The sequence below is a fragment of the Oncorhynchus keta genome, chromosome 35, assembly GCF_023373465.1.
Source record: "Oncorhynchus keta strain PuntledgeMale-10-30-2019 chromosome 35, Oket_V2, whole genome shotgun sequence".
In the NCBI taxonomy this organism is placed as follows: domain Eukaryota; kingdom Metazoa; phylum Chordata; class Actinopteri; order Salmoniformes; family Salmonidae; genus Oncorhynchus; species Oncorhynchus keta.
In genome coordinates, this window is record NC_068455.1 from 75,787,366 (window position 1) to 75,813,526 (window position 26,161).

General features: G+C 42.8%; 1 protein-coding gene and 1 long non-coding RNA gene across 10 annotated transcripts in view; one reads left to right on the forward strand and one right to left on the reverse strand.

The window, feature by feature from the left end:
• Positions 1-25,767, reverse strand: LOC118369008 (uncharacterized). 9 transcript variants are annotated; one of them, XR_004822496.2, is made up of 10 exons: positions 24,392-25,767; positions 7,012-7,176; positions 6,190-6,283; positions 6,009-6,082; positions 5,300-5,914; positions 4,636-4,959; positions 3,121-3,809; positions 2,103-2,328; positions 1,768-1,974; positions 1-1,670 (listed from the first exon to the last, which is right to left on the reverse strand). It is a non-coding gene; the product is annotated as an uncharacterized LOC118369008 (long non-coding RNA). The 9 variants fall into 9 exon arrangements; XR_008094073.1 differs by lacking the exons at positions 7,012-7,176; positions 24,392-25,767 and adding an exon at positions 6,624-6,955 and having other exon boundaries at positions 3,121-3,475; positions 3,681-3,809; XR_004822493.2 differs by lacking the exons at positions 7,012-7,176; positions 24,392-25,767 and adding exons at positions 6,517-6,546; positions 6,624-6,735.
• Positions 13,388-26,161, forward strand: part of LOC118369000 (zinc finger protein 2-like) — a 24,732-nt gene continuing 11,958 nt past the window's right edge. Inside the window, exons 1-2 of the mRNA XM_052497754.1 lie at positions 13,388-13,715; positions 18,591-19,040. Of these exons, the coding sequence (XP_052353714.1) occupies positions 13,550-13,715; positions 18,591-19,040 (616 nt within the window). The 5' untranslated portion in view covers positions 13,388-13,549. The remainder of the gene's footprint in view (positions 13,716-18,590; positions 19,041-26,161) is intronic.

Here is a 26,161-nt window from a genome sequence, read left to right on the forward strand (position 1 = left end):
ATTTCTTGTTTTTAAAGGATGATAGAAGTGCTAAACCTGGTGGAGAGAGATTGTAAGACAGAAATAGTAGCTTTATGCGCACTGTACGTTACAGCATGACACGCCACGATGTAACGGAGCGTCCGTTTTTTTTCAACTTTTATCCAATACTATAGAGACATTACCATGCTGATCAACACTAGAATAGAAACCTAGTTCACACCCCCGATTTTGAAGTCAACACAGTCGCTAGTTTTTTTTGTAGCCTCGTTTGAATGTTGCGGTTGCGGACATTTGTACAGAATGGCGTGAGTTTAAGTTAATTGCATCTGAAATGTTTTGTGTAACCCCCCCCCCCCCAGCAACTAGCGTTAGCAAGTAACTCGACTGCACCTAAAATTGCAGCACAGTTTGTCTGTGTAGCCCTGTTATTAGGTAGTTACTCTGTAGCTAGCTTCCACCTCAGTCAAGTAATGTTACTGTAATACATTTAGTTGACATTTGTTCTTTGAATGTTTTGTTAGCCCCACTTTATTTAGCTAGACTTTTTTTTCCTGCTTTCTACTGTGTTATTGACTTGTTTATTGTTTATCCCATGTGTAACTCTGTGATGTCTGTTCACACTGCTATGCTTTATCTTGGCCAGGTCGCAGTTGTAAATGAGAACTTGTTCTCAACTAGCCTACCTGGTTAAATAAAAAAAATAAAAATAAAAAGTTGACATAGCTAATGTTTGCTGGGGGAAAAATGGCAAAGCATACAAGAAAGGTAGCTTGTTAACGCCAACTTCTATATTTGGGTTCAGTTGTCTTAACAAAACATTTGTTTGTTTTCAGGGTGACATCTACATCCCTGAAAAAGGTTTTCATCCTGGAGGAGACTGCAGGAGGAGGCACAAGCAAATCCATGTTATTTATAAGGCTATAGTTTATTTCAAGACACAATCTGTCGTCCCGGAGGCCATTTTGGACATAAAATGGACAATACACAGTGATTCTTGAATATACCTATAGCCTAAAAGATGCCTTAACGGTTTTCTACCAACAGGAAAGAAGGGTTAGTACAGCCAAACTGACCCCTGGGTGCCAGAGTGTTCCTGTGTTGTGGTGAAGAGGTCCACTGGGACCATCACTAAAGAGCTCGGGGCCCAGCTAGATTACGATGAATACCATCAGTATACTACCGAGTCCTGCCCCTATACGCCACAGATGGAGCTGACGGAGAGTGAGATCAGTGAAGACCAGAACTCTCTGTGAGAACCGGAGAGCTCAGAATCACAATCGTCACAGTTCGAGCCAAGATATACTATCGAAGAGTGTGTGTGCAAGATCCAAAATACATAGTCTTTGATAGCAATCTGAAGGAGTTGTTCAATGTCTGCCATGATCCAGGATGTTGAGCAGGTGCCATCAGTTCAACCCTGAAAATAAATTGTTTTGCCATCACTATAGGGCCGGGAAGTGCTGGGGGGTTGTTGATCCAGGTGAGCTGGCAGAATGGGCGGGCCGTCCTTGCTGGGTGGTCTGGCGTGGGACCCGGGGGTGTCGGTGTAGGGAAAGGTGCCTGTATCCCCTCCCGCTGGTAGTGAAGGGGCTTGGCTGTAGGGAGGGGCTGGGCGTTGACGCTGGGGGGCAGGAGCGAGCCCCAATCCCTTCTGCAGCACCATCCTCTCCCTCTGACGCCGGGAGTACCTGAAACAGGGAGAGAAATCAAACACAAGCTGTCACTCAGATTGTCATTAGTCACATGGCTTTTATGTAACAAGTCTTCCATAAGTTAACATCTTACCACTGACTGATGGTCCTTTAATTCAGCTCAAAGAGCTGAAGGTTGGTCTGAGCCATCAACCTCGGGCTGTTCAGCACTGCCTCCCTGATGACCCCGGCAGACTGTGTGGTGCTGGGATGGATCTGGCAGAGATGACTGCAAATGGCCTCCACCAAACAGAAGATGGCTGGCCAATTAGCAGGGCCCGAGTTCAGTCCGAGAAGACAACTGAAACGGAGGAGATAAATAATTGGAGAACATAGAAAAATAATGATAGCCATCGCCTGACCTTCATATGCATTTAATATAGCGACAATATAATAGTCAGGTGGAGGACATGAATATTAACAACATACTGTTGGAAAGAGTCCTTCCCCTTCAGTGCCTTGAACCGCCCCCAAACTATCCTCTCCTGGTGTTGGGCAGGGTAGATCAAGCGCTGCTTGTTGTAGGCTGGCAGCACCAGCCACAGCTCCACCAGACCGTCTACCCTGCGGTCCGACAACAACTGACGGTTCCTCACCCCCACCAAGGCCCTGGCAGGCCTGCGGACATGCTGGTAGTCCTGCATTGCATCTCCCTCTGAAGATAAAGAGACAGGGAAGAATCGATGAGGAAAATGTCACACATTTAGAGGTAACACATACGATTCCTCTACAAAGGAAATAGACAATGTTATTTTATGTTGTGTAACTGAAAATCACACTGATGGATTCTATTAAAATGTCAAATGTTTCAAGTTAAACTAGTTTGTTTGTATCCTGTTTAGTGAATGATTACTGTGAGGATTAATGGAGTTTAGGCCATGAAACTGTGTGTATACTAATTTAGAAAGTTTGACCCAATCAGATAAGAGGAAATTGTCTAGGATCAGAGAGCAGGGTCAGGCCCAGAAGATGGACAGCTAAACAAAGAGGACCATGGACATTCAACAGGGGAAAGGAGGGAAACTCATTGGGGTCATAAAATGTATAGCTGGGGAGGTGACTCCTACAAGGGAAGAGTATAGACTACATTGATCACAGTCCCAAAACCTGCCCTCTAGAAAGCTCTATCCATCGTGAGTAATAGATATTGGGAAACAGGCTCCCTGAGGATGTCCCGAACTTCAACAAATGGTGTGCAGTCAGGTCAGTCAGTCAGTCGATGTTTACTGGCCCTGGCTAACACCATGCTGGGACCTCATCAGTGCCAGCCACTCCTCCACCGATTGGCTGCCAGAGGTAGCGGCACAGAATCTCACAGTTCCATACATACAAATTCACAAGTTTTAGGCTCGCCACATTTAGAGCAGTTGTGTCCTTCGTACGGTTTGTGAGCCCTGACTTTATTCCCAGACTCCAGCCTCCTCCTCCATTCAGTGGTCCTGGATACCTTGGGGCCACCAGCAGGAGGGGGCAGAGGAGTGCAGGTCGAGGGCAGGTCTTGGGAGACTGGAGAAATAGGGAAGGAGTTGGTAGGCAGACTAGGTGGCGGTAGAGGTGGAAGTGACTGACTAGTGGCTGCTCTACCACACTGTGTAGCCTGCCCCATTCTGTCCTCTGGAAGCTGATAGGTGCTCCTGACTGCGTGGATAAGGCCCGACTCCTCCCTCTCTGCAGTCATGCTGTCCTGGGTCTGGTGCAGAGTCACTCTCTCCAATGGTTTGGTTTGTTGCACCTGAGTCACTCTCCAATGGTTTGGTTTGTTGCACCTGAGTCACTCTCTCCAATGGTTTGGTTTGTTGCACCTGTGTGAAAAGAGTGAAATATGTTAATTGTTATCATTAACACTGTGTCAACCAGTGAACTACACATAAAATATATAAAACTTAACACTGTGTCAAGGTCAACTTGTTGAACTGGAACAGTTGCAGCCTTGTGTGGGTAATCAGGTTTGGGCTGCCCAGCACCATGGTCCTGATTCTCTTGTAATCCCCCAGGATAGCAGCCCACCTGTTGACCCGGTTCCCAATCACAGTCTTGCCTGCACGGTATTTGTGGCACAGCTCAACGAAAATGGCCTCTACTGTCCTGCTGGTGTTGGGCCACTGAGCAGGTCCAGAGCCTTGGCCAAGCAGGGAGCTGAAGGCAGATGAAGTTAACAAAAAGGAAACATCATGTTAATGAGAAATATACTCATGTCTTTATGTGTTGTAGTGAGTTGAGAACAATGTGCAGTACGAACCTCTCGGGGTAGGAGACTGCTGCCTTGTCTCTCTCTGGAAGGTTTTAATTACTTTAAAATCATGCATTCTGGATTTTTGTTTTAGATTCCGTCTCTCACAGTTGAAGTGTACCTATGATAAAAATTACAGACCTCTACATGCTTTGTAAGTAGGAAAACCTGCAAAATCGGCAGTGTATCAAATACTTGTTCTCCCCACTGTATGAAATACAAATGGTATAGAGAGAAATAGTCCTATAATAACTACAACCTAAAACTTATTATCTGGGAATATTTAAGACTCATGTTAAAAGGAACCACCAGCTTTCATATGTTCTCATGTTCTGAGCAAGGAACTTAAACGTTAGCTTTCTTACATGGCACATATTGCACTTTTACTTTCTTCTCCAACACTTTGTTTTTGCATTATTTAAACCAAATTGAACATGCTTCGTTATTTATTTGAGGCTAAATAGATTTTAAGTTAAAATCAAAGTGTTCATTCAGTATTGTTGTAATTGTCATTATTACAAATACATTTTTTATTTATTTATTTAAAATCGGCATCGTTTTTTTTGGGTCCTCCAATAATCGGTATCGGCGTTGAAAAATCATAAATCAGTCGACCTCTAATTTTCAAGACTACAAGTCATTATAAAATAAGTAATAATAAGTTATCATTCATTTAGTTGTCTCTAACTAGTCTTATTTCTGGTAAAAAGAACATATAAAAAAGAAAATCACCTTTTTGGTTGAATCCATCTTCAGGATGGACCCAAAGATGGAGGTGACTCGGGCCTTGAAGTCCTCTAGCTGGAACAGAACGTCGTAGCCGTGGACAGTCAGCAGCCACTGGGCTGAGGGCACATCCAAAAAGGGAGGAGGAAGTGTTACCCTCAGTGGTGCAGCACCTGGGACTACAAAGTGGTCACAGACAGACAGGTAGTACAGGGTCCGACTCATCCAGGTCAGGCTGTGCTGCTCCCTCAGCTGGTTGTACAGCCTGGGTCACTGGGGAACAGTGTCCTCTCCCTCATCAGCCTGACCACCTTCAGGTCACAGGACAGCCTAACACACAGAGACAAATTGGGGGGTAAAAAAGAGGAGAAGAGGGTGAGGAGTGTGTGTGTGGGGGAGGATCTACAAACACTTTGATAACGGAAGGAGGGGCTTGGGGAAAAGTTGACTCTGAAACACTGCTTTATTTGAACAGTTCCTGATAAGAGGTCAAAGGTCAGACATTCAGATCAAAGAGCTAATTAACAATTCAATGGTGCTTTGAAACATCAAAACCTCAGCGGTGACAAGAACCTCCTAACCGCCTCTTTCTCACTATGATCATTTAAAAAAAAAAGTTTTTCCTCAAAGTGAACAAGAGCTTTGTTTTTCAGAGGTGTGAATTACTAACCTGTAAGTCAAGATGGCTGGGAACTTGTAGCGATGACTTGCGTCCAGCTGGTTCAAGACCTCCAGCGACCATCCTGCTAGTAGCTTCCTCTTACAGATGCAGCACTCCAGGTACTCTGTCCCCATATAATACCAGCCGTCCACGTCAAGCACCCTCCGAACCGTCTTGTACACCCCACAGCCTGTGAGTTTGTGGCGCTTACACTGTGGCTGGGTGCACACAAACTTAAAGGCCAAAAAGGCGGTAGGGCATCCAGAAGCAGAACGGCCGGAGGGAGAAGCTGATGGCTGATGTTAGGAGGCAGGGGAGGGGAGGCCACAGGTTGTAAGGCATCCAGAGGCAGAACGGACGGAGGAAGTAGGCGGAGCGAGAAGCTGATGGCTGATGTTAGGGGGGAGGGGAGGACCACAGGCGGTAGGGCATCCAGAAGCAGAACGGCCGGAGGGAGAAGCTGATGGCTGATGTTAGGAGGCAGGGGAGGGGAGGACCACAGCTCAAGCTGGCTTTTCAGGACACATTTGAGCCGCTTGTTCCTTGTGAAGACGGCCTGACTGACCTACTCTTGCTGCTCCTTGGGAGGGTCTGCTTCCATCCCTCAGGGAGAAGAAGCACCTGCTGCAGAGCAGAGAATCAATACATTGATTTTCCATCACCACACAACCAAAAGCTAAATTAAATAGCCAAGACATAGGTGAGATGAGACATTTACCGGAGCGCCAGCAGGATGCTGCACTGGTCCAGCTGTTGTCTGGGAGGTTGACCGGGTCTGAGGGGCAGTAGGAGCTGGCACAGCAGGGGGGAGGGGGGGGTTGTTACAGGAGTTAGTCTCACAACATTTCAGTGAAATAAATGAAATAATTAAAATTACAATAGATCTTCAGCTTCAAAACCTGTTAACATCCTGTTGACAGCGAATGCACTTTGAGTTTTGATCAGTGTTGGAAGAGGTTCGGAATCTTGGTTAGACAATCTACATTTAAAAAGCTACAAAGAGACAGATAAACAGTGGGCAGACATCTACAAGCAAGAAATAGGCCAAGCAAAGTGATGTAGACTGAAACACAGGTTGGAATGTTTGCAAGACAAGACGAGCTACAGTATACATATGATTTCACAAAAAGGCTTTTTCTATGGCAAGCAAAATGGATGAACATTTTAAATTTTACAATGATTTCTAAGCCCAGCTAGAAGGCGTTTTTAACTATTTTACCACTTACCTTAACACTTTAAAGTGTATCCTGTCAATGCTAACAACAACAGATAATGATTAGGGGAACGGTCATTTCACATGTACAAAAAGTGCCATAACATAAAGATAAAGCACCTTGGTTAGCAGTCTCATTGACAGTTATTCTCTGGAAGCACCCTGCTAAGACTCATATGCTTCAAACACACAGCACTCTCTGAGGTAGTATCTAAAAGCTTTAACAATTGCCTTTTACCGAGCCGCCGGGCAGGCTGGGGATTATGTAGAGTAGCAGGGCCGTGCTGGTGCTGTGATTGGTGTCGTTCCCCCACCTCCCAACAATCTTTGCTAGGCTAGTAGAAACTAAACTGATCCGAACTCTGTATCTAGGAAAAACATATACTCAGAGCTGAGAGGACTCAGGCTTAGTGTGTGCATTGAACCCTTTCACATTTGTAAAGCAGCAGAAACTCTTACCAACAAGGAGGGGGGGAAATAAACAAGGACATTTGTGCTGAACACTCACACGTAGCCATCTTGGATTTGTTTTTAAAGCCGGTCCCCTTTCACCTCCGCTGGTGCAGTACTGATTTTGTCCTCCTTGCCCTCCAGATGGCGCTAAATCCACAGAAAATAAGACTTCGGCGCACAGAGAGCTGATAAATGCTGTTCCACCGAACCAAAGAAACACCTTTGCCCGAAAGTCAACATATGTGGACAACAGATACAAATGTTATGCATTTTTCACGTTTGGCATCAACACATTTCAGCAATTTTAAACAAATGATATGGCATATTCAAATACTGTAACAGAAGTGACATGCCGTCTGCAATGTTTAAATGTAATTTACACCTTTGCAACCCAGTATCTCTACCTGCACATTCATCTTCTGCCGATCTACCATTCCAGTGTTTAATTGCTATATTGTAATTACTTCGCCACCATGGCCTATTTATTTCCTTAACTTACCTCATTTGCACTCACTGTATATAGACTTTTTGTTTTCTTTTGTTCTACTGTATTATTGACTGTATGTTTTGTTTATTCCATCTGTTGTTGTTTTTTGTTGAATTTTTACCCATTTTTCTCCCCAATTTCGTGGTGTCCAATTGTAGTAGCTACTATCTTGTCTTATCGCTGCAACTCCCGTACGGGCTCGGGAGAGACGAAGGTTGAAAGTCATGCGTCCTCCGATATACAACCCAACACAGTGCGCATCTTAACACAGTGCGCATCCAACCCGGAAGCCAGCCGCATCAATGTGTCGGAGGAAACACCGTGCACCTAGACACATAGACACAGAGAGGAGACTAAGAGAGTATTGAGATACACCTGTGGACCAACTCTAACTGGTTCTCCTGATCCTGCTCAATCCAATGTCACAGTAATTACAGTGGGGCAAAAAAAGTATTTAGTCAGCCACCAATTGTGCAAGTTCTCCCACTTAAGATGAGAGATGCCTGTAATTTTCATCATAGGTACACTTCAACTATGACAGACAAAATTAGAAAAACAAACCCAGAAAATCACATTGTAGGATTTTTTATGAATTTATTTGCAAATTATGGTGAAAAAAGGAAGTTAAAGCTTGGTTGCAAATGGGTCTTCCAAATGGACAATGACCCCAAGCATACTTCCAAAGTTGTGGCAAAATGGCTTAAGGACAACAAAGTCAAGGTATTGGAGTGGCCATCACAAAGCCCTGACCTCAATACTATAGAAAAATTGCTGGCAGAACAGAGAAAGTGTGTGCGAGCAAGTAGGCTTACAAACCTGACTCAGTTACACCAGCTCTGTCAGGAGAAATTAAATGAGCCAAAAATTCACCCAACTTTTTATGGAAGGCTACCCGAAACATTTGACCCAAGGTAAACAATTTAAAGGCAATGCTACCAAATACTAATTGATCACAAACTGGTTTAGTAAAATGTTTTTAAATGTAATTTGTCCCATCCAGGGTTTTAACCCGTGTTACATATTACAGCAGGAATGCTTTACTATGTTTTACAGTAAGGAAAATATGCTGTAATGTAGTTTACAGTACTATCTGCTGTAAAGCAAAATTATACTACTAAGCTCACAACTGTGGTGCCAGTATAATGCTGTAAATTCACAGGGAATAGTTTTACAGTGTAGTAGGAGTGTGGCCAGTGGGTACTGGCTTTTGCCCAGACTATATCAATTGGTGGAAGGATTAAATAAAACTAATTTACTTATTAAAATAAAATATGAAAAAATGTTTTTTTTTTTAATAATTAAAAATCACAATTATGTTCGCAACCGTTTTGTTAAAGCAATAAGGCCCTAAAACCCAGGTATAAATAGTGTGATAATTCCTTCCTAAGGGCTGTCCCCGGCCCGATGCGAACAGCCATTGGTCGGGAGTTATGACACGATAATCCCCGGGTTCTTATTAAGAACACACGCTAAAAGGAAAAAAATAAAAAAAGGTTTTGAGCAAAATAGTGTATTTTTTAGATACAACTGCAAACTTTAAGGGGTAAGGCATTCAAGGATTTGGTTTGATGGGAAGTCATGATGTCATCGGTTGAATGAAGAGAAACAATACGTTTTTTTAAAAATCCATAAATATATTACATGTGAAATTTATATAGGATACATTGAGGTTTTTCCTTCATTCTTTTAGGCTATCTGGTATTTTTATTTATTTGGGATCCCCATTAGTTCCTGCCAAGGACACACCAAAGCACCCACATTATATATAAAACAACAGATAAAACAGTGAACTATGTTTGTACTGAATGAGCTAAAGATAAAACAGTACATCATATAACACCCCTACATCACCACATATCTACAACACAACATGTTCAACACCACCACATCTCCACAACACAACATGTTCAATACCACCACATCTCCACAACACAACATGTTCAACACCACCACATCTCCACAACATGTTCAACATCACCACATCTCCACAACACAACATGTTCAATACCACCACATCTCCACAACACAACATGTTCAACACCACCACATCTCAACAACACAACATGTTCAACACCACCACATCTCCACAACACAACATGTTCAACACCACCACATCTCAACAACACAACATGTTCAACATCTCCACAACACAACATGTTCAATACCACCACATCTCCACAACACAACATGTTCAATACCACCACATCTCCACAACACAACATGTTCAACACCACCACATCTCCACAACACAACATGTTCAACACCACCACATCTCAACAACACAACATGTTCAACATCTCCACAACACAACATGTTCAATACCACCACATCTCCACAACACAACATGTTCAATACCACCACATCTCCACAACACAACATGTTCAACACCACCACATCTCCACAACACAACATGTTCAACACCACCACATCTCCACAACACAACATGTTCAACACCACCACATCTCCACAACACAACATGTTCAACACCACCACATCTCCACAACACAACATGTTCAACACCACCACAACACAACATGTTCAATACCACCACATCTCCACAACACAACATGTTCAACATCTCCACAACACAACATGTTCAACACCACCACATCTCCACAACACAACATGTTCAATACCACCACATCTCCACAACACAACATGTTCAACATCTCCACAACACAACATGTTCAACACCACCACATCTCAACAACACAACATGTTCAACACCACCACATCTCAACAACACAACATGTTCAACACCACCACATCTCCACAACACAACATGTTCAACATCTCCACAACACAACATGTTCAATACCACCACATCTCCACAACACAACATGTTCAACATCTCCACAACACAACATGTTCAACACCACCACATCTCAACAACACAACATGTTCAACACCACCACATCTCAACAACACAACATGTTCAACACCACCACATCTCCACAACACAACATGTTCAACATCTCCACAACACAACATGTTCAATACCACCACATCTCCACAACACAACATGTTCAACATCTCCACAACACAACATGTTCAACACCACCACATCTCAACAACACAACATGTTCAACACCACCACATCTCCACAACACAACATGTTCAACATCTCCACAACACAACATGTTCAATACCACCACATCTCCACAACACAACATGTTCAACATCTCCACAACACAACATGTTCAACACCACCACATCTCAACAACACAACATGTTCAACACCACCACATCTCAACAACACAACATGTTCAACACCACCACATCTCCACAACACAACATGTTCAACATCTCCACAACACAACATGTTCAATACCACCACATCTCAACAACACAACATGAATAGAGTTCCATGTAGTCGTGGCTCTATGTAGTACTGTGGAATAGAGTTCCATGTAGTCGTGGCTCTATGTAGTACTGTGGAATAGAGTTCCATGTAGTCGTGGCTCTATGTAGTACTGTGGAATAGAGTTCCATGTAGTCGTGGCTCTATGTAGTACTGTGGAATAGAGTTCCATGTAGTCGTGGCTCTATGTTGTAGTGTGGAATAGAGTTCCATGTAGTCGTGGCTCTATGTAGTACTGTGGAATAGAGTTCCATGTAGTCGTGGCTCTATGTAGTACTGTGGAATAGAGTTCCATGTAGTCGTGGCTCTATGTAGTACTGTGGAATAGAGTTCCATGTAGTCGTGGCTCTATGTAGTAGTGTGGAATAGAGTTCCATGTAGTCGTGGCTCTATGTAGTACTGTGGAATAGAGTTCCATGTAGTCGTGGCTCTATGTAGTACTGTGGAATAGAGTTCCATGTAGTCGTGGCTCTATGTAGTACTATGGAATAGAGTTCCATGTAGTCGTGGGTCTATGTAGTACTGTGGAATAGAGTTCCATGTAGTCGTGGCTCTATGTAGTACTGTGGAATAGAGTTCCATGTAGTCGTGGCTCTATGTAGTACTGTGGAATAGAGTTCCATGTAGTCGTGGCTCTATGTAGTACTGTTGAATAGAGTTCCATGTAGTCGTGGCTCTATGTAGTACTGTGGAATAGAGTTCCATGTAGTCGTGGCTCTATGTAGTACTGTGGAATAGAGTTCCATGTAGTCGTGGCTCTATGTAGTACTGTGGAATAGAGTTCCATGTAGTCGTGGCTCTATGTAGTACTGTGGAATAGAGTTCCATGTAGTCGTGGCTCTATGTAGTACTGTTGAATAGAGTTCCATGTAGTCGTGGCTCTATGTAGTACTGTGGAATAGAGTTCCATGTAGTCGTGGCTCTATGTAGTACTGTGGAATAGAGTTCCATGTAGTCGTGGCTCTATGTAGTACTGTGGAATAGAGTTCCATGTAGTCGTGGCTCTATGTAGTACTGTGGAATAGAGTTCCATGTAGTCGTGGCTCTATGTAGTACTGTGCACCTTCCATCATCTGTTCTGGACTTGGGGACTGTGAAGAAACCTCTGGTGACATGTCTTGTGGGGTCTGAGTTGTGTGCTAGTATTTTAGTGCTTAAACCTAAACTTTAGGGCTTAACTGTACACATGCCAAATAGCATACACAGCCAATCACCAAATAATGCTTTTGGGAAAGGACAGAAAAAGTTCATATCAAGCCCCGGAGGCAAAGGGGTGCTGTCTTCCTCATAAAATAACAATAAAAGCTGACAGTATTTCAACCACATCAAATATGTAGCGAAGATAAAGTTAAATCTTATCAGAAACACGTTGGTTCGTTTTCACAGCTTTCTTTTTCCTTTACAACTGGTAAAACTGATGTCATTTGGACATGTTACATAGAAAATCTTTCCCGTTTGTTTTTTTTATTATTGTTGCGTTATTGTCATTTCTCCGCAGTCCCTAAATGTCTTTGCTCCACGAAAGATGACAGAGAACTTTAGATTGAAGCATTCATTCTATGGATCTAGTACATTATTTGTTGAGCAGGGATTTATTTTAGTCTTCTAGGGCAACATATAATTACAAAAGAGGCGTGTCTATTGTGTCTAATTATAGACAATAAATTATAAAGCAGAAACATATCTAAATCAGGCAACAACAAAACAAATCTTGCACCCCTGTCAAAAAATATTTCTATGACTTTGACTGTAGCCCATAGCGCATGTTCTATATTAGGTTAGGGTTGGGTGCAGGCCTCAGATTACTTTATCACGTATAAATCGGTGGTTGCGGATCGGTTATTAGCAATTGTGGGCGGATGCTGGTGAAGTAACAGCTGAGTCGCGCACCATAGTGTTTATGCACTCACCACCCGCTGATACGAACAGAAGCAGACGACATTTACAGAATTGAAACTGAGCGTACTTTTTTTTGTGAAGGCCACGCGCTTCCTGAAATATTGAGCATTTCCAACCAATTGTGTCGAAAATAGGTGCATTTACTCAAGGCTTTGATCAACAGTGTACACTAGTGCCACCTGCAGGTCAAAATCATTTAGAAAAGCCAAATTATTGAACAAAGACGTGGCGCGCGTACGTAGTGAAACCAAAGACAGGACAGTAATGAAGATAGGCAGAAACTGTTCTCTAATAGAAATCCCCGCTCATGCTTGTAGGCGAAGTCATGGCGACCTTGGCTAGCGAAAGTCATGCGTAGAAACAGGTCTAACGGGCTCTAACGGGCTCTCGTGCCGAACTGCGCATGTGCACACTGTAAAACGCACTCCTTCGATATATATATATATATAATATATATAAAGTATAAAGTAATTTTTGACAAAAATGAAAACGTGTCTTTGAAAACGTGTTTGTCACTTTCATGAGTAATAACATGTTCAACTACTTAAGACAATGGCTCGAATCTAGGTTGTGCCTTTAGATTTCGAGATAATTAACAACTAATTAAAAACTCTCATTGATTTATCTAACCCGGCCTGCTTGTTCTGCTTCGCAAGCGTTTCCGGAAGTCTAGCAATGTTGCGCCTCTGGGTTTATAGACTCTGTGGTGTCGCCTTTTTGTCTTCTACCAAACCACGATAAGAAATGTAAGCGTCCGCACAGTGCTTCGAAATAAACTTAGCGATTTCAACGCATGCTCCGGTATCATCACTACTGAATGTCCAGCTATCTCTCTGTCGATTGAAAATGTATAAACTAGATGCGTTTCGTGTGTTTTTAAATGAGCGTTTAACGGCGGCTGTTCTGGAGATTTTCGGGGCAGTTGAGAAAACGGTAGTGGAGTACCAGGAGGAGAATGATCGGCTACGAATAATGCTGCGGAGGACACCAGAGATACAACTATGTAGAATAGGTTAGTATGTATATCTACTGTTTTATACACTTTTTAGGTAGCCAGCAGATCTGACCCCGCTTGCTTTCAGCTGCACTAGGGTTAGACCGCATTCCTGTGTATATTAAAGGAACTGTTCATCCATTTTGGATGTTATATTGATTTTATGCATCTCTGGGTGATGTTCTATCGATTCCCTGGGTTATTTAATGTTTTCATGTGTATCTGAGTTATCAAGCAGGCAGAAATCCATCCGTTACAAGCACAAAACCATGGACAACCGGTAAAGTAAATTCAAATGTTATTTTATTCCACATGTCATTAGTTTCAGGCTGTATATAGGTCAAATCAAACTGTATTTGTCACATGCCCCCAATACAAGTGTAGACCTTACCATGAAAGGCTTACATACTAGGCCTTAACCAACAGTGCAGTTCAAGAAGAGTTAAGAAAATATTTACCAAAAAACGAATGTAAAAAAATAATTAAAAAGTAACACAAAATATCAATAACGAGGCTATATACAGGAGTACCGGTACCGAGTCAATATGCGGGGGTACAATAACACATATGGAATAATGTAGTGTACAATAATGTCATCTGTTCTTGCAAAGCGTGGTACATTTTCAACCAACTTTTACTTGCCAAATGGAAGGCACTGGTGTCGTATTAATGAGGGGATTCGATTACGCTGTTCCGGTTGCGTGACCAGGCGATCGAAGCCGGTGAGGGAGTTACGCTCTGCTCAAATAGAACAGGAATGTACTTCGCTCGGTCATATTGTCAACAACGCAGCATCCATTTTCCATAAAACAACTCAAAACGTGTTCACGTCAGCACAGCAATGTTTTTAAGATAGTAATCCGTTAGCTTTCATAGATTTCTAATTCTCAGAGTGTCTCAAGCAATTTCTCCAACCATCAAATAGGAGTCGCCGCGTGGGTTGGGAATTTTTAGGAGGTGCATCAACCCGTGTATAGAGCCAGACAGATAGTACGGCGGCCCATTGTGAAATACCGAAGGTCCCTGGCATTAAATCATCACTCTGAATTACGCTTAACTCCGCCTGCTCCTACGTCACTTTTGTTTTGAGTTGACTTCGCTGTCGGCCAGAGCCGATCACTTCGCTCTCGCCCGGGAGGTAGCCTAATTCCAAAACAAATGCAATCACTTTTCTTCCGTGCGAACACAGCCCATCCGGACAGCTGAGATAGTTAATTTTTTAAAATTGAACCTTTATTTAACCAGGTAGGCAGTTGAACAAGTTCTCATTTACAACTGCAGCCTGGCCAAGATAAAGCAAAGCAGTGCGACACAAACAACAACACAGAGTTACACATGGAATAAACAAACGTTCAGTCAATAACACAATAGAAAAAGTCTATATACAGTGTGTGCAAATGGCTTGAGGAAGTTAGGCAATAAATAGGCCATAGTAGCGAAGTAATTACAATTCAGCAAATTAACACGTGATAGATGTGCAGATTATGATGTGCAAGTAGAAATACTGGTGTGCAAAAAAGTAAATAAAAACAAATATGGGGATGAGGTAGGTAGATTGGATGGGCTATTTACAGATGGGCTGTGTACAGCTGCAGCGATGGGTAAGCTGCTCAGAAAGCTGATGCTTAAAGTTAGTGAGGTAGATATACGTCTCCAACTTCAGCGATTTTTTTTTATTTTTTATTTAAATTCGTTCCAGTCATTGGCAGCAGAGAACTGGAAGGAAAGGCAGCCAAAGGGGGTGCTGGCTTTGGGGATGACCAGTGAGATATACCTGCTGGAGCGTGTGCTACGGGTGGGTGTTGTTATGGTGACCAGTGAGCTGAGATAAGGCAGAGCTTTACCTAGCGAAGTTACATCTGGAACTAGACGTTTATAAGACATTAATCCCAGTTAACCCAAAACTAAAATCTTGCATAATTTGGTCGTCTGTCCACGAGAGATTGAGGGAATTCAATTTGGGGCTCCCGAGTGGCGCAGCAGTCTAATGCACTGCATCTCGGCGCTAGAGGCGTCACTATAGACCCTAGTTCGATTCCAGGATGCATCACAACCGAAGTAATTAGGAGTTCCACAGGGCGGCACACAATGGGCCCAACGTCGTTAGGGTTTGGCCGGGGTAGGCCGTCATTGGGAGTTCCACAGGGCAGCACACAATGGGCCCAACGTCGTTAGGGTTTGGCCGGGGTAGGCCGTCATTGTAAATAAGAATTTGTTCTTAACTGACTTGCCCTGTTAAATAAAGGTTAAATAAATACTTGTTTTTTCCCTTGTATTTTTTTTGTGCAAGACCACAACATACCACTTGTTGGCAGTAAAACAACAGTTCAACAGTTAAAGACTAAACAACAGTAACAAACAATTGACAAAGGCAAAAAGTGCAAAAATAGTGAGTGTGTCAAACTTGAGTCTGAGGGGTTAAATAGAGCAAATATGTAATATTTTAAACTGAATTTCTCTGAGCCTATTGCAGGGGAAATAGTTTTTTTATAGAGTTCATAGCATTTGTGTATTAGGTCACTGAGTGGTTTAGGTCACACTGAGTGGTTTAGGTCACACTGAGTGGTTTAGGTTACACTGAGTGGTTTAGGTCACACTGAGTGGTTTAGGTCACACTGAGTGGTTTAGGTCACACTGAGTGGTTTAGGTCACACTGAGTAGTTTAGGTCACACTGAGTGGTTTAGGTCACACTGAGTGGTTTAGGTCACACTGAATGGTTTAGGTCACACTGAGTGGTTTAGGTCACACTGAGTGGTTTAGGTCACACTGAGTGGTTTAGGTCACACTGAGTGGTTTAGGTCACACTGAGTGGTTTAGGTCACACTGAGTGGTTTAGGTCACACTGAGTGGTTTAGGTCACACTGAATGGTTTAGGTCACACTGAATGGTTTAGGTCACACTGAATGGTTTAGGTCACACTGAGTGGTTTAGGTCACACTGAGTAGTTTAGGTCACACTGAATGGTTTAGGTCACACTGAATGGTTTAGGTCACACTGAGTGGTTTAGGTCACACTGAGTGGTTTAGGTCACACTGAGTAGTTTAGGTCACACTGAATGGTTTAGGTCACACTGAATGGTTTAGGTCACACTGAATGGTTTAGGTCACACTGAATGGTTTAGGTCACACTGAGTGGTTTAGGTCACACTGAATGGTTTAGGTCACACTGAATGGTTTAGGTCACACTGAGTGGTTTAGGTCACACTGAGTGGTTTAGGTCACACTGAATGGTTTAGGTCACACTGAATGGTTTATGTCACACTGAGTGGTTTAGGTCACACTGAGTGGTTTAGGTCACACTGAGTAGTTTAGGTCACACTGAGTAGTTTAGGTCACACTGAGTGGTTTAGGTCACACTGAGTAGTTTAGGTCACACTGAGTGGTTTAGGTCACACTGAGTGGTTTAGGTCACACTGAGTGGTTTAGGTCACACTGAGTGGTTTAGGTCACACTGAGTGGTTTAGGTCACACTGAGTGGTTTAGATCACACTGAGTGAACATGTGACCTCTTAGAAATGGCTTGTTCCAGAAAATATGTTTTAGTTATGCCACTTGAGGTTAGAACCTGCTTGGCTATATAGATCATAGAGATCTATCAATTCTGTTAATAATTTAAGAGTTCTATTTAATTATGTGGTATATATATATAGAGCATTCGGAAAGTATTCAGACCCCCTGAGTTTTTCCACATTTTGTTACATTACAGCCTTATTCTAAAATGGATTAAATGAAAAAACATCCTCATCAATCTACACACAATACTCCATAATGACATCACAATACCCCATAATGACATCACAATACTCCATAATGACATCACAATACTCCATAATGACATCACAATACCCCATAATGGCAAAGCAAAAACAGGTTTTTATAAATGTTGCACATTTATTAAAAAAAAATAAAAACAGAAATACTTTATTTACATTAAGTATTCAGACCCTTTGCTATGATACTTGAAATTGAGCTTAGGTACATCCTGTTTCCATTGATCGCACTTGAGATGTTTCTACAACTTGATTGAAGTCTACCTCTGGTAAATTCAGGGCGGTGACCAAGAACCCAATGGTCACTGACAGAGCTCCAGAGTTCCTCTGTGGCGATGGGAGAACCTTCCAGAAGGACAACCATCTGTGCAGAACTTCACAAATCAGGACAATTTTTGGTAGAGTGGCCAGATGGAAGCCACACCTCAGTAAAAGGTACATAACATCCTGCTTGGAGTTTGCCAAAAGACACCTAAAGGACTCTCAGACCATGAGAAACAAGATTCTCTGGTCTGATGAAACCAAGGTTGAAATCATTGGCCTGAATGCCAAGCGTTACGTCTGGATGAAACCTGACACCATCCCTACGGTGAAACATGCTGGTGGCAGCATCATGCTGTGGGGATGTTTTTCAGCTGCATGGACTGGAAGACTAGTCAGGATCAAGGGAAAGATGAACGGAGCAAAGTACACAGAGATCCTTGTTGAAAACCTGCTCCAGAGCGCTTAGGACCTCAGACCGGAGTGAAGGTTCACCTTTCAACAGGACAACGACCCTTAGCACACTGCCAAAACAATGCAGGACTGACTTGAATGTTCTTGAGTGGCCCAGCCAGAGCCCCGACTTGAACCCGATCTAACATCTCTGGAGAGACCTGAAAATAGCTGTGCAGTGACACTCTCCATCCAACCAGACAGAGCTTGAGAGGATCTGCAGAGAAGAATGGGAGAAACTCCCCAAATACAGGTGTGCCAAGCTTAATCAATTTTAGAATAAGGCTGAAACGTAACAAAATGTGGAAAAAGTCAAGGGATCTTAATACTTTCCGAATGCGCTGTAGGTGACCTCTGTATCCAGGCTTTATAGCTAGGTGACCTCTGCTCCTCCTCTTATTCCCTCCAGACTCCCTGCAGCTCTCTGTCTCTGAAGAGGAGGTTCCCCCTGAGCAGCAGCACTGTGAGCAGGAGTGGAGCCCCAGTCTGGGACAGAAGGACCCAGAGACCAAACAGATTAAAGAGGAACAGGAGGAAGTCAGGACCAGTCAGGAGGAAGAGCAGCTTCAAGGGCTCTTTGATACCAAAGACTCCATATCCACTACTTCTTGTGTGAAAAGTGAATGTGATCTGGAGAACCCATGTCAAGAAGCCGTACTCGCTGAACACCCAACTCCCAGTCCACTGAAAATGTCTAAACTACAGTTGTTGAGTGTGTTTTTAAATGAACGTTTAACGGCATCTGCTGCTGTGGAGATTTTTCGTGCGGTTGAGGAAACAGTAGCAGAGTACCAGGAGGAGAATGATCGGCTACGGAGACTGCTGCGGAGGACACCAGAGATACAACTATGTAGAATAGGTTCGTATGTAGATCTACTGATAATTAGCTATAGTTCTACTAAATTAATAAACTGTTTAGGCTTTCAGCGGTCACCATTTAAACCATTTTAATTTGTATTTTTATTACTTTTACCGTGAATTGATAAAAATACCCCAATGTACAAATGCTTTCCCTGGACAGCAGTGTCACAAATCTTTTCCATTTAACGAGTGTTGAGTAAAATTCTATCTGAACTTGCTCTGAAAGATGTTCCGATCTATTCAACGTCCCTTTTGATAAAGCTCAGGATGACGATTTGGTTAAGTGTTAAACGTTTTATCTAGAAACAGTTGTGATTACAGTTTTGTAAACCTTGAACCCTCAACTTAATTATCATCCAAAAATAACTTTACAAATACAAAAGATACGCTTACTGTTAGCTGTTTTAAAACAGATTTACAAAGAGGTTTTTGTGTAACACGGCTTTGAGACAATGTTTTTTTTGTTTTCCTTTTCGAGTTTCCATTAGCTAAAAATGTGAAATGTTATTGTGCACTCAAGCATGTCTAAAGAGTGTATAGGTAACCTCTGTATCCAGGCTGTATAGCTGGGTAACCTCTGTATCCAGGCTGTATAGGTGACCTCTGTATCCAGGCTGTATAGCTGGGTAACCTCTGTATCCAGGCTGTATAGGTGACCTCTGTATCCAGGCTATATAGGTGACCTCTGTATCCAGGCTATATAGGTGACCTCTGTATCCAGGCTATATAGGTGACCTCTGTATCCAGGCTATATAGGTGACCTCTGTATCCAGGCTATATAGGTGACCTCTGTATCCAGGCTATATAGGTGACCTCTGTATCCAGGCTGTATAGGTGACCTCTGTATCCAGGCTGTATAGGTGACCTCTGTATCCAGGCTGTATAGGTGACCTCTGTATCCAGGCTGTATAGGTAACCTCTGTATCCAGGCTGTATAGGTAACCTCTGTATCCAGGCTGTATAGGTGACCTCTGTATCCAGGCTGTATAGGTGACCTCTGTATCCAGGCTGTATAGGTGACCTCTGTATCCAGGCTGTATAGGTGACCTCTGTATCCAGGCTGTATAGGTAACCTCTGCTCCTCCTCTCCTTCCCTCCAGAATCCCTGCAGTTCTCTGTCTCTGAAGAGGAGGTTCCCCCTGAGCAGCAGCACTGTGAGGAGGAGTGGAGTCCCAGTCTGGGACAGAAGGACCCAGAGACCAAACAGATTAAAGAGGAACAGGAGGAAGTCAGGACCAGTCAGGAGGAAGAGCAGCTTCAAGGGGTGGAGCCTGATATCATAGAGTTCAAACTCTATCCTTCCTGTGTGAAAAGTGAATGTGATCAGGAGGACCCACTTCAGTCCTTGACTCTTCCCCAAACTAAGACTGAGGAAAACAGAGAGAGTGACTCTACATTTAAGTTAAGACTCTAAACCCAAACCTTTTGTTACTGTGACCCACTTAAAAGGTCTTGACATTCCCTGTGACTCTCCAGATAATCAAAACAATGCCTTCAGCCACAGTTCAGCTGTAAGCAGCGACCCAGTAGGACTTGACAGTTGCCCACCATTACATCCCAGTCCACCATTCGATCCCAGTCCACCATTACATCCCGGTCCACCATTAGATCCCGGTCCACCATTAGATCCCAGTCCACCATTACATCCCGGTCCACCATTACATCCCGGTCCACCATTACATCCCGGTCCACCATTACATCCCGGTCCACCATTAGATCCCAGTCCACCATTACATCCCGGTCCACCATTACATCCCAGTCCACCATTAGATCCCAGTCCACCATTACATCCCGGTCCACCATTACATCCCGGTCCACCATTGGATCCCAGTCCACCATTACATCCCAGTCCACCATTACATCCCAGTCCACCATTGGATCCCAGTCCACCATTAGATCCCAGTCCACCATTACATCCCAGTCCACCATTACATCCCAGTCCACCATTGGATCCCAGTCCACCATTGGATCCCAGTCCACCATTAGATCCCAGTCCACCATTGGATCCCAGTCCACCATTGAGGAAACACCATTCCAAACACAGCACCCGTTCTAAAACAACCCACAGCTGCCATGACTGTGGGAAAAGCTTCAGTATCAAGAAGGACCTAACCAGGCATAAACTGACTCACACCGGAGAGAAACCATTTAGCTGTGGTGATTGTGGGAAAAGCTTCGGTCAGAAGGGAGACCTAGGGAGGCACATACTGACTCATACAGGAGAGAAACCTTTTAGTTGTGGTGACTGTGGTAAAAAATTCAATTGTCACTGGCTCCTAACCAGACATAAACTGACTCACACAGGAGAGAAACCATTTAGCTGTGGTGACTGTGGGAAAAGCTTCAATCAGAAGGGTCACCTAAACTTGCACATATTGACTCACACAGGAATAAAACCATTTAGCTGTGGTGACTGTGGGAAAAGCTTCAATCAGAAGGGTCACCTAAACTTTCATATACGGACTCACACAGGAGTGAATCCATTTAGCTGTGAGGACTGCGATAAAAGCTTCAGAAACAAGGGCACCTTAGCCAAACATATACAGATTCACAAAGGAGAGAAACAACATGGCTGCTCAATCTGTGGCACAAGTTTCACTCATAAAACAAATCTTCTGAGGCATGTGGATAAAGTCCACAATGGAAGAAAACAGGAATAAAACTGAAAGACTAAAGAAAATGAGGATAAAGATGTTCTGTCAGAAGATGGGAATAACAGGCAGGATGTGGACAACACTCGTAGGAAAGGAAAGCTACTCTGGATCATTCTTGCTTTGGGGTCCAAACGAATAGGTGTGTGATCAAATGGTACATAGTCACAGGTCTGCTGATCGAAGTCTGTTGATGTTTTCACGTAATTACAAAATAGGAATTCCTGGGCATTTGTTTAGTAATTCCTCTCATAATGTCTGATATTATTGATACATAAAATACAATTCCAGAAAAGGTTGCCTAAATAAACCTCCAAGAGAAATCTCAACAGATTTCACCTAATGCTGCTCATTCATGATATTGATTTAATCTTGTATAGAGTAATGATATACAGTTGACTCCCGGTGGAGAATGGATTCTCCCAGATCAGCCTAAACTGTTTGTCGACATGTAAACTCAGCAAAAAAAGAAACGTCCTCTGCGTTTATTTTAAGCAAACTTAACAAACTCTTCCACCAAGGCACCTGCAAGTTCCCGGACATTTCTGAGGGGGGGAATGGCCTGAGCCCTCACCCTCCGATCCAACAGGTCCCAGATGTGCTCAATGGGATTGAGATCCGTCTCCTCGCTGGCCATGGCAGAATACGGACATTCCTGTCTTGCAGGAAATCACACATAGAACGAGCAGTATGGCTGGTGGCACTGTCCTGCTGGAGGGTCATGTCAGGATGAGCCTGCAGGAAGGGTACCACATGAGGGAGGTGGATGTCTTCCCTGTAATGCACAGCGTTGAGATTGCCTGCAATGACAACAAGCTCAGTCCGATGATGCTGTGACACACCGCCCCAGACCATGGACCCTCCACCTCCAAATCGATCCCGCTCCAGAGTACAGGCCTCGGTGTAAGGCTCATTCCTTCGACGATAAACGCGAATCCGACCATCACCCCTGGTGAGACAAAACCGCGACTCGTCAGTGAAGAGCACTTTTTGCCAGTTCTGTCTGGTCCAGCGACGGTGGGTTTGTGCCCATAGGCGACGTTGTTGCCGGTGAGGTCTGGTGAGGACCTGCCTTACAACAGGCCTAAAAGCCCTCAATCCAGCCTCTCTCAGCCTATTGCGGACAGTCTGAGCACTGATGGAGGGATTCCTCATGCCTCCTTGCAGCATGCCTAAGGCACGTTCACGCAGATGATCACAGACCCTGGTCATCTTTCTTTTGGTGTTTTTCAGAGTCTGTAGAAAGGCCTCTTTAGTGTCCTAAGTTTTCATAACTGACCTTAATTGCCTACCGCCTGTAAACTGTTAGTGTCTTAACGACCGTTCCACAGGTGCATGTTCATTAATTGTTTATGGTTCATTGAACAAGCATGGGAAACAGTGTTTAAACCCTTTACAATGAAGATCTGTGAAGTTATTCGGATTTTTACGAATTATCTTTGAAAGACAGGGTCCTGAAAGAGGAACATTTTTTTTTAGTTTAGTTATTGTTTCCATTTACTACTGATCTGTAGGTTGCCTTAATAAACCTTCATCCAGCTGGCAGCGCTGTTTCTGGGTTCGCCACCTACTGGAATTACGACTTTTCAATTGTTTTTGACTAGATCACGTAAGAAGAATGCTTCCACTAGTTACCACAGTCAGAAAAAGAAAAAAATGGCTATATTGTAAAAATGTATCAGTATAACATTAGTCTGGACCCTCTGCACAAATCATCAACAACTGACACCCACGAAGCATCGTTACCCATCGCTCCACAAAAGCCGTGGCCCTTGCAGAGCAAGGGGAACCACTACTTCAAGGTCTCTGAGCAAGTGACGTCACCGATTTAAACGCTATTAGCGCGCACCACCGCTAACTAGCTAGCCATTTCACATCCGTTACATATGAAAACAAAAAAAATCAGCAATTTTAGGTTAGGGTTAAGCATAACGTTAGCAGTGTGGAGCAAGGTTAGGTTTAAAATCACATTTTAAAAATATCAATTGTAGAAATGGGCGGGGTCTATGACTTTATGGCTGTGGTAACTAGTGACGACCACCTCGACTTGATTTTGCCTTCATTGTGTGGAGTAAAGATTGACATGTTAACAACCAGGCTACGCAACTCCCATTCCACAGAAAATGTGTAAACTACAGTTGTTGCATGTGTTTTTCTTACATTTTTATAGTAACCCCAGACAAGCACACCTGACTAATCATCAAACCCCTGATGAGTTGAATGACGAAGTTGGGTAGCGCTGCCCCAGCGCAATAGAGTACCACAGTATGAGTCATATTATCCATAAAACCTAGCGGTCAAGCAAGGAAATTGTTCCAATTGTTTTTCCAGCATACATTTTTCTCATAGTGGATTTTAGAAACACTTAAAATAAGTGCTGTGTTTCATGTCTATTTCCCCTGGCACTGACGTTTTGATAAACGTGTGAATCTCTCTAGGACAAGTTGACTTTTGGACAATATATTCGGCTCTATTTACACCCCAAAATGAAACCCTAATTAGCTGCTAATGTGCCTATCAAAAAGAACTACAAATGCCATGATGATCTGCATGAGACTGCAGAATCGAGGCAAAGGTAAGAATCTCTGGATTAACTATCTAATGTTATCTAAAATATAGTAATGAATAAATTGACTAAATTTATTTAAATTGACAATACTGTGAATTGACCTGTGCAAGTTTTAAATTGACACCATACCTGTTAGTATAGGTGTCCACTAGAGATGACGTGCAAGAGTTTGCAGGGATTTTCAATCTTGCATGATGTCTACTTTAATGCTAATTAGCATTTTCGAATCTAAGAGCAAACAGAGCTGAATATATTGCTAAAAGTTCACTTGGCCGAGGGAGATTTAAAACGTCACACCCAGGGTAAGCCTACGCGAAACACATCCCTTATTTTAAGTGTTTCTAAAAAATAAATAAATGGTAAAGAAAACAATTGGAACCGTTTTACAGTATTATGACACCACCACTGTAGGGCTCTATTACTGAGTTCTCATAATCCCAGTCGGAGTGCACTGGTTTATGGCCTGTGACGTGATTGGGAGAAACCGGTGAAGGAGGACCGCGCTACTCCGTCAAGGTGTCAATAAAGCGGCATGGTGCATCGTGGTACATCTATTTTCCATACAATATATGTTCACGTTTTCATTTGGAAGGCAATTAAAGCATTTTATCAAAATCGACCACTTTTGTTTGTGAAAGCACAGAATCCTACTCATTACTCCAAATTCTTAATCTAGCCTAGGCTACATAACTTTTGCCATGGGCTTTGAACGGGTACTGGGTCACACCCAGGAGGCTTTTCCAAAACAAATGCAATCACTTTTTCCCCACTCCCAACAGATAATATATATAATAATACAATCCCTTCAATTCCTATAGAATTTTAAACAACCCTGTGGATCATTCTCCGACAACTCTGAATGCAGGTCAAACTACTGTATCACCCAAGTAAGGGATCATCAATAAGGGGCTATGAGTTCTCTGGAAAATAATGAATGATGTGAAAGATGTGGTTCCACGAAGCACTAGCAGAATGGAACTAACCTACGGGAGTTGCATATTATTGTCCAGAGAACAGATGGAGCCCTGAGTTGAATATCCCTTTTATTTCAGGGCTGTAATTGAACACATTTGCAGGTAGAAATGTGTTAAACGTTCACTGAAGTACCTAGCTAACAAGTTTACTAGATAGCTACAGCAGTTGCCTTGGTAACCAAACAAACATCAGTCCTAGCTTGTTATTATGAAAATCGAATTGAAACAATGTCAATAATGTTTTCAATTAGACTTTTGCTTTCGAAAGCAGCTCAAACATAGTGTGTTATGCGTTTAATAACATTAAGACTACATTACCCAGCAAGCTGTGCGAGGGTGGGGGGAGTTGAAATATGCTACACAAGGGAATTGCTACCTGAAGTATCTGTTTACTAAAAGTAGTGATATAATATAATTTTAAATATAATTTTATTCAACATTCTGGCTTGTAGAGACTATTGCATCTTTTTACGGGCAACTAGAGAGAATATAATAAACAGAATGTGTCAAAAGGTGATTGATGAGCTATTTCTGTGTCATGTGTTTATGCCCTTTTAAAGATATCCTGTACGGATGTCCTCATGCTATTTATGGTGTGCTTATGTGACATGATAGGAAGTAAAGCAAATGTTTGCAATAAGTTTGAGTTTGAACTGTTAGAAAAATGTGAAACAGTTTTTGTAGTGAACTTATGGAGCTGTTGGGTAGCTTGTGACTCCTTGTATCATGAAAAAGTCATTTCCGGGTGTAGGTCTTGCCTGAGTATAAGTCGATAAACTACAGAAAACATGTCTTCTATACCAATTCTAGGTGTGTTGTGTCCTTCATGTCTAGGACAAAACCATCATAAGCCATTTTCTCCTGGTTTTCGCATGAGAGAATGGCTTGAGATAAGACTTGCTCTATGTCATATCGAACAGGCCCC